Source organism: Lonchura striata, chromosome 6 (assembly GCF_050655825.1).
Source record: "Lonchura striata isolate lonStrDom1 chromosome 6, ASM5065582v1, whole genome shotgun sequence".
Taxonomy (NCBI): domain Eukaryota; kingdom Metazoa; phylum Chordata; class Aves; order Passeriformes; family Estrildidae; genus Lonchura; species Lonchura striata.
The window spans coordinates 32,848,943-32,857,425 of NC_140708.1; the positions used below are offsets into that span (position 1 = coordinate 32,848,943).

The window sequence follows — 8,483 nt, forward strand, 5'->3', positions numbered from 1 at the left end:
TGGAAAATATATTTACCATCATGAGTCCTGGTCTACTGAGAGAAAGAGCACTGCCTGCTAGATCAGATCACCTCAGCTTGGTCAGCAGTTGAAGTGCTTCAGATTTACATAAATATATAAATGTGTGATGGCAATAGAACTCTTATGTGACTTTAATCACTTACATGGCTGAATATTGTTGACATAAATGAACAAAGCCAAACGTCAGTCACTTACATCAGTCAGAGCCTTCTGTGCCTGTGTTATCTTGACCATCTCAGGATCTGGGATTGTTCCTGGGTACCACGATTTTCCTTCCTCGTAGGCAGCATAGTAAGCATTCTACAAAACAGGAACTAAATAAGTACCTATCTTCACCCTGGTTTTAGCACTCAAACAGCTGATTTGACAGGAAAGAAAAAAGGCAACGCACAGTGCTGTGGAAGTGAAATTGCACAGCACAAGGCCTGAGTTCCCCATCCCTTCAGAGTGCCAAGGCAGAACTGGTACAGCAAGAACTGACATCAAGATGACAGGATCTAGGATCCTGGAGTGAAACTCAAATAACACCCCCTGGGAATCAGATCTCCTGCTGTGAAGCTCCAGTGCCAGTAGAGAGAAGACACATAGAGTATGGCTGTACATGCAGCAGTCCCAACAGCTGACTATAGACACACTTTCCCTTCCTCACCTTCTGATTTTTCTATCCTATGCTACAGTTGAGCTATTTTGTCTCAAAAAGTTTAGCCAAATGAGAAGCAAAGGCTTTTTTTTTAAGCATTGAAATGTCGTGGTTAAACCCCTGACAATCAAGATAGACAGGGCAAATCCTTGGTGTCCTGCAGGCTGCTGGCTGGGAGATTTGAGGGATATTTCTTACCTGGGTAGCCAATTGTTGGGCTTTATAGACATTTTCAATTTCTCTGGACCTTGCATCCCACTGAAAGACTGATTTGAATTGTTCACTCTCTTCTCGATATTTTATCTAAAAAGAAAAGACAATGACTCATTTTAGTACTTTGTTAGTGCATACTAACACACACCCCCTTCAGAAAAGAATATAGTTTTAATAATATTTGCATTTAGCCCTAAGGCCAAAACCCTGCTTTCTAGTCCACACCCAACTTTTCCCTAGGATTTCTGCCAGTATAGGAGCAGCACATCTGTAAAGGAGCAACATATTACACCTGAGACCTGGCATGACATTCTGGAAGAATAATTTGATCTTTAGATAATACTTTTGGGGGAAATAATCTATGAGAATTGAAATCCCTAAAAAATTTAAAGCAGGATGTGTCAATGCGTTAGATGAAAGAACTACTAGCAAGTGAGCAATATTCTCTCCTGTTTCCCTGCACAATGTCCACAAAGTGTCATATCCTAACTGTGCATATGTAAATGACTACTATATTTAGTCCTGGGTCATTATGTTCTTACTGCTACTCTTATCATGATAGCATGTAGGAGAAATCCAACTGAAATCACAGACCTCTTATACAACTCACTCTCAGATGTAAAAACTCAGAGTAGAGAATTTAAACTGACAGGACAGAAATGTTACTGAGCACATATACCATTATTCCCATTTATAAATTAAGCACAGAGGTGCAGAAAGCTGAATGATTTGCCTGCTAACACAGAAATTCTGTATAGAGAGATCTAATTTTTATCCCTGCATTCCAGTTGATGTCTCAACATAAGACTTATGTGAGAACATAATGTTGGGATTGAAGAACCGTTCTATTTTCTGCATCAGAGATAAACTTCAATATGAAAACAACAAACTTCCACATCAGCAAATGAAACCTTTTCCCAAGTCATCATTATTTTATACATTTACTAGTGAAACATTTTCCTACTCTCAAATTTTTTACAGAAGTACTCCCTTTAAGCAGGTACTGCAGAATCAGCTTCTTTACTACCCTTAGCAATTTTCTCTCTGGAACAGAACCTCATTATGTGATTGAAAAGGACAGAAGGTGTTTAAGGTGTATAAAACAAGGGAAAGTGATCTTTGAGCTATAATTTCTCTGGCTTGTGTACTCACATGCACTGGAAGTATCAGTCTCATATCACTGCCTAAACCAGAAATAGAACCTGCAGTAATCCCAAACTCATTCCTGAGCAGATCTGTCACACACAGTTTAAAGTAAGTGAGATAGTCATTGCTGAAATAGTTACAGTCCAGGATACTGCAAAAACTGACACATAAGAATGCTGTACAAAATGACAAATGATCGCGTGTGACAAAGGCTATTCATGTGCATCAAGTTTTTACAGCTAATGCAGGACATCAGAATGAATTTAGCAAACCATAATCCAAGAAATACAACTTTCTTTGTTAATTTTAGTGATGGCTAATCACATCAAAACACGTTGCTTTTCCTGTGAAACATATTCACAAGTAATGTTATTTTAGGATATAGGAAGATGTGACATTCAAGAAAACAGCATTACGCAGAGAAGTGAGTTAGCCATCAATTATTGGGCGTTCCTGTATATTTTATTCCAGCAGATCCTTAGCAGGGCATGTTTGAAGATGATGTTTCTGGAGGGAAACAAGGCAGGACATCGAGGGGAGGGGTGGTGCTGGGAATGCTGGCAGCCCAGAGCACCACTGGTGGCTGCCCGCAGGGTGGATGTGCCTCCATTCCCAAAAAACACCTCCAACAAAACCCTGCAAAGCTCCCCAAACCTCCTGCTCTCCCACCTCAGGTTCAGTGGAAATACTCAACACAGCATGGGAACTTCTGCCTGCGTCCCACCTAGCTTTAATTCATCTGTTGTTTCCTCGCAGTTTCTGGTGAGATCACAAAGCAAGTTGGTTGTTCCTGCTCCCAGAGGTTGTGAAACCCTGCTTAGTCACTAAGTTTACACAGCTCTGGGCAGTTTAGGGGAACTGTGCTTCCGTATAGAGTATCAGATATACACGTGAGCAGTTCCAGTCAGTTTTCCTTCCGAGAGGAGAAGGAAATCCAGATCTGAGATTTCTTTCACATAAGTAATCACATTGAAAAAAAAATATGGTTGAAACCCAGCTGAGGTTTGAGTCATATACAGGAAGATACAAAACAAAAGACATCAATCAATATGTTACCAAAATGTGGAACAAACACATTTGGCTCTCAAGCTTCTTACCTCACTTACCACTTCTGACAGTTTTTTTGCATTCATATTTGCTGGTGCTTCAAATACACTCGTGAATGCATTGTTTTTTGGATTGTGCCTAGAAAAGGGAAAGTGTAAAAGGATATTAGGAAGGTACCAGACAGCCCACCAGAAAGGTTCTCTTCGAGCACTCAAAAACACAACACCAGCCTCCACCCCTCTGTACACATCTTTTCCCCCACTCACACAGAGATCTTAGATTACATTCAAGTCATTATTGTAGGGAGTAGGTGCCTAGAGCAAAATTAATTTTAATGATCATCATATCAATGCTGTGTTTCTAATAACAAAAGAGAATAATAGAATAAAAAACAACTGTCATCTCTCCTTTTTCTGCTGACATATTTGACAGGAATTGATCATTATAAAATAAAACTTCCTAGAACAAGCCAACTCCAAAATCTGCATTTTATACATTTTCCTTATGATTAGCTCAACCTTGTTAACTCTTAACCACTGATTTGGAAAACGCTGAATTTTGTGGTTGGTTTTATTTTCTTCCCACAATACTGAAATGGAACTTAATTTGGTATCTTTTAATACACTGGCCAAATGAGGGAGCTTTATGTGTGGTAAAAAGTTGTCCACAATTTGTGATTGACATAAATCCAAAGACACACATGAAGGCACTGACAATACCTAATTTCACATCACACATGGGACAGACTGAGTCCAAATGGTGATCTTCCATTATGTTAAAATGACTAGCCAAATTAAACCTTTGCTTAAAAAAATAAAATGGAAGAGAAAAAAGGAAATACACTTACGCTTGACAGTAAGGCTTTTTCTCGTGGCTAACAAAGTTGTTTACTGTTAACATCATCTTGCATACTTCACAGTGAAAACAGGCTTTATGCCACGTCTGGACACGCCACAAAAGAGAAACCAAACAGACGTTATTTCTATTTCATTATTATTCTGCTAAGTTTAAAATCTCACTGTTGATCCTTACCCTTCATTTAATGAATCTGACTATATTTTCTTCAAATATATACATGTTATTAATTTGTTTCAGTTCTGAACCCAGTTATGAGCAAAGAACTTTTGGAACTGAGAGATTTGCACAGTGTTAGAAGTGCCAATCTGTACATTTATTATAGTCCAAAAATGATAAAGAAAGAGAACTGACCTGATCTATACAGTTAATCTTCTCAGCAGGGTAAACCCCATAGCCACATCTAGCACACGGCTGCACATTCATCTTGAAATCCACAGAGTGAAAAATATATAGGTTTATACAAAAGGTTCAAAGAGTATGAAAGTGACTTTTTGGCCTGTGCAAAGCACACTCTAGACACTCCAGTCAAGGCCTTTTGCTGTGGTCAATGGCTCCCATTAAAGCTCTGGATTGAAGTCTGTTGCTCCCTTTGCTGACCTTCTGTTTCAAAGTCAGCTGCAGGCTGGCTTTTAAAGCTGCCAGTTAGTAAGAGTGGTTATTTTGGCAACTGTGTCAGTGCAGAAGGGAGGGCAGCAATATCATTCTCTAAATAGAAGAATGAACTCACAGAAACGAATCACGTCCATGTGAATGTTAGAGCTGATCATTTTGTATTTCAGTTTTGCAGTCGTAAACGCAGGATGAAGAGAAAAAGTACAGACAACACCAGCAGCAATTTACCATTCATTTCTCCTCACCCTGATAAACAAGTGACCTCATGGGGGAGCATTGTGTACTTAGGAGCAGCCTCACAGCAGAAGGAGGTACCACCAGAGATACAGGCCAAAGATGGGTTTGAAGCTTCCTGGCCTTTGGGTGGATGTAGAAGTTCACTGCCAGTGCCCCAGACAAGTCATTAATTTTTTCCCTTGGTGCCAGCTCAGTTTCACCTTGTATATTATGTCAGCACACTGTTTTCTCATATCTTCCTGAATCATCCACCTGTCACTCCATCTCCAGGTGTAGGAGGATGCTCTGTGAAACAGGCAAAGCCTCTTATCTCAAAGAGCTCTAAACATGTTGGGTACAAATCCAAACTTCTATCTCCTACAGGAAAAACTTCTGAAAGGAACCATTTAATTTTTAATAGAATGAACAAAGCAGCTATTTAACACTGTTCACCAAGAGTAGACTGCAATAGATCAGAATATAAAAATTCCTTCACCAAAAAAAGATAAGGAATGTCTGATATTAGGATTCAAGCAAGCTATTAGGGTTGTGAAGTCTTCTCTGAACAAAAGAAGCTATTAAATTCTACCAGCTACAAATGGTCAGGATTTAAGATTTACATCTCACCTAATCATAGTACCTCCAGCTGCAGGCTCCATAACCCTGGGACATGGCCAAGAGTTATCTCAATCTGAGTAAAAGTCTACTTAGTCATCTATGCATCTGCCCCACTGCCTGCAGCAGTCCTGGAATATTGCAAAGCACTTCCCTTTTCTGTAAATTGCAAACAATTCCATCAAAATAATTTCTGTCTAAACCTTCTGGGTATGCTTGGGGAGACTCCTATTCATCTCTCTCTATTGAGATATGCAGTTCTCCTTAATTTATTATTGCTACTTTTACTGAATGCTGACAATGTACTGGCACAATGTCCTGTCAGCAACTGGTGTGCTGAAAATAGAGTCTCTAATCTAAAGAGCAGTGGCACAAAGTCCTGAAAACACTTAAGGCCTTTCAAAGTAACTAATATCAGTATATAAACAGATGCATTTTCATCTTTTAAAATGTCCACAGAACATAATTTCTTATACTAAAATAACTGCTGAGTTACCTTATGTTATTCTTCTTGGGATCAAGAGAGGTTTATGTTGACCAAGTTACATCACGGTAATATTTATCTCATTCACACCTGTGAACCAAAGCAATTTGGAAGGCTTCCAGTTCCCTTCTCACACAGCTTTGCATCTTGTCCCAGATTGCCATTCTGTTTATGCAAGTGACCTGTATTAGGGTCACAGTGGGCTGTCCCCTCCTTGCTTGGCACTTGGCACACTACCAGTTGTCACCTCTTTGTGTTCATCTACTCCAAGAGTCACCATACTGTGTGTTTTCTATGCAGTCCCAGTTGTCTCCATGCTGTCTGAAGCCATGCTGGAGCCCTTGTCTCACACTTTAGCAAGGAAAGGGGTGCATTACCTGCTCCTGTCTCTGCATTGCTTAAGACCCTCCTGAAATGAGTTCAGAGAGGTGGTGAAAACAGGACATCCCTGAACCACACAAAATCACAAAGACTTGGCAATTACAAAACAAATAATTAATCCAGGAGTGACCTGAACATCTGGAGAGGACTCCAGCACGGATCATCATGCTGTCCATATGCACTGTGTACCACAGAGCACAGAGATGTCCCTGAAGGGAATGACACCATGTGCTCTTTCCAAGAGGCCTCTCAGACAGATCTTTCTGCTTCACAGACAAATCCTACTTTATTTCAAGGTCTACAAAGCCTGTTTTTCTATTTTCACAGTGACAGACACTAGCAGCTTGACTGGTAAATGCATTTTCCAAGTTCTCCTGCTTCTCTCAAGCCACAGGATGTTCAAGAGGAGAAGTGTGGCAAGACACAATGTCCTCTACAGCTACTGCCTTCCCCAGCCACACTACTTCCCTCACATCCAATGTGCACCAGTTCTGCTGGAGTCTCTTAAAGACTTTCCCATTTCTGAGGACCCAAAAACTCTCTTGTTCTTCACCACCCTGGATTAAAGCCAAGTTGCTAACCAAAAAGGGAGTTTATTAAAAAATAAACATTGAATGGTCTCATTACAAAGTACGTGCTGCATTTTGATCATACAAGGAATTAAATCACAAAACCAGTGTGAGTTTGTTATCTTGACAAATCTTAGGAAGACATTTTCTCTTCAGTCAAAAGCTCATTGTGGCTTTTTTCCTCCTTTAGTAAGGCCTCATAAAGGCTTTTGGATATCAATGAAAATCTTAAAAGGCTTTACTTAACAGTAGAACCTTAATCAATGTGGTTTAAAAGGACTGTGGTTACACATAAAGTACAAGGAGACAGTACCTTGAAAGTGCAAATTAGTGGGAAGAAACATTGTTACCTCTCCAGCCTCCTTAAATTCGTTGAATTAACTGCACAGAAAACTTGAAGCATGTCTTCATCCTCAATCTGATTGTAAAAAAGCACATATTAGTTACACAAAGTAACCTCTCAAGAGACATTCAAGTCAGGGTCACCTCCTCTGTCACTCCTGAATTGAAGCTGTGCCCTTCCAACCACATGAAGAACAGGAAGCCAGACATCACTAATTATGGCAATCCTATCTTCCCTCTGTTTGCAAAAAAAAAACCCAAAGGTGTTGGTTCACTACACAAAGTGTAGTGTAAAAGCTGCCTGTAAAATTTCAAGCATTCAACCAGCCTTGTCTACGTTCACCTTCTCTGAATGCTGTGGTTGGTTAGTTACCTGGGCTCAGGGCCTTTTGCCTCACACAGTCTCTCCATGCTAGCATGGTAGCAAATCAAGCTTGGAAAAGTATTGAAAGAAAACTGGAAGAGCTTTATCAACACTAAAATCTCCCAAGACTTGAATAAAAACTTCTATGGAACTTTCCAAACTTATACAGTTGCTTTTTCCATTTTTGCTGTTTTGGAAACCAACCAACAACTGTTTATATTTCATGATTAAAGAGTTTATGCTTGCACTTTCCCTTGTTGCCAGTGTCAGGAAAAACTGAGAGTGTAGGGATTGTGCAAATGGTTCTAACAGAGTGAGATAAAATAAGAGAGAAATCAAAAAAAGAACCAAGGGGCTAAGAAGACACCACTGTTACACAGCAGAAAAGGAATGGGTTAGGATGTGCTACAATCTAAGCTAAAAGCTTGAAGAAAAGTGTGAAAAGCACATAGAGTATAGCCCACATAACCACCAGTGTCCAAATATGTCCATTTGTTGCGTATCATAACACAAATAAGCCTCAAGTTTAAAACTCACAAAATATGGCATGTGCATTGTTCTCATCTCTGCCTGATTACAGAGACAAAACACATCCATCAAGCTGACTGAGGTGCATTATTCTACAGAATTCCATAATTCTAGAGCTCCTCTCCTCTCCTCTCCTCTCCTCTCCTCTCCTCTCCTCTCCTCTCCTCTCCTCTCCTCTCCTCTCCTCTCCTCTCCTCTCCTCTCCTCTCCTCTCCTCTCCTCTCCTCTCCTCTCCTCTCCTCTCCTCTCCTCTCCTCTCCTCTCCTCTCCTCTCCTCTCCTCTCCTCTCCTCTCCTCTCCTCTCCTCTCCTCTCCTCTCCTCTCCTCTCCTCTCCTCTCCTCTCCTCTCCTCTCCTCTCCTCTCCTCTCCTCTCCTCTCCTCTCCTCTCCTCTCCTCTCCTCTCCTCTCCTCTCCTCTCCTCTCCTCTCCTCTCCTCTCCTCTCCTC

The 8,483-nt window shown here is 40.5% G+C and overlaps 1 protein-coding gene across 6 annotated transcripts in view; it reads right to left on the bottom strand.

The window, feature by feature from the left end:
• NRAP (nebulin related anchoring protein) overlaps positions 1-4,552 on the bottom strand; it is a 47,745-nt gene extending 43,193 nt beyond the window's left edge. For 4 of the 6 annotated variants that reach the window (XM_085582797.1, XM_085582796.1, XM_021525956.4 and 1 more), the window contains exons 1-5: positions 4,277-4,551; positions 3,915-4,009; positions 3,118-3,205; positions 860-964; positions 217-321 (exon numbers count right to left, since the gene is read on the bottom strand). In XM_085582797.1, coding sequence (XP_085438923.1) covers positions 217-321; positions 860-964; positions 3,118-3,205; positions 3,915-4,009; positions 4,277-4,348 — 465 coding nt within the window. In that variant the 5' untranslated portion in view covers positions 4,349-4,551. Of the gene's footprint in view, positions 1-216; positions 322-859; positions 965-3,117; positions 3,206-3,914; positions 4,010-4,276 lie in introns of all 6 variants that reach the window. The other 2 variants (XM_085582799.1, XM_021525954.3) reach the window with 2 other exon arrangements.
• Positions 4,553-8,483: the final 3,931 nt, after the last annotated feature.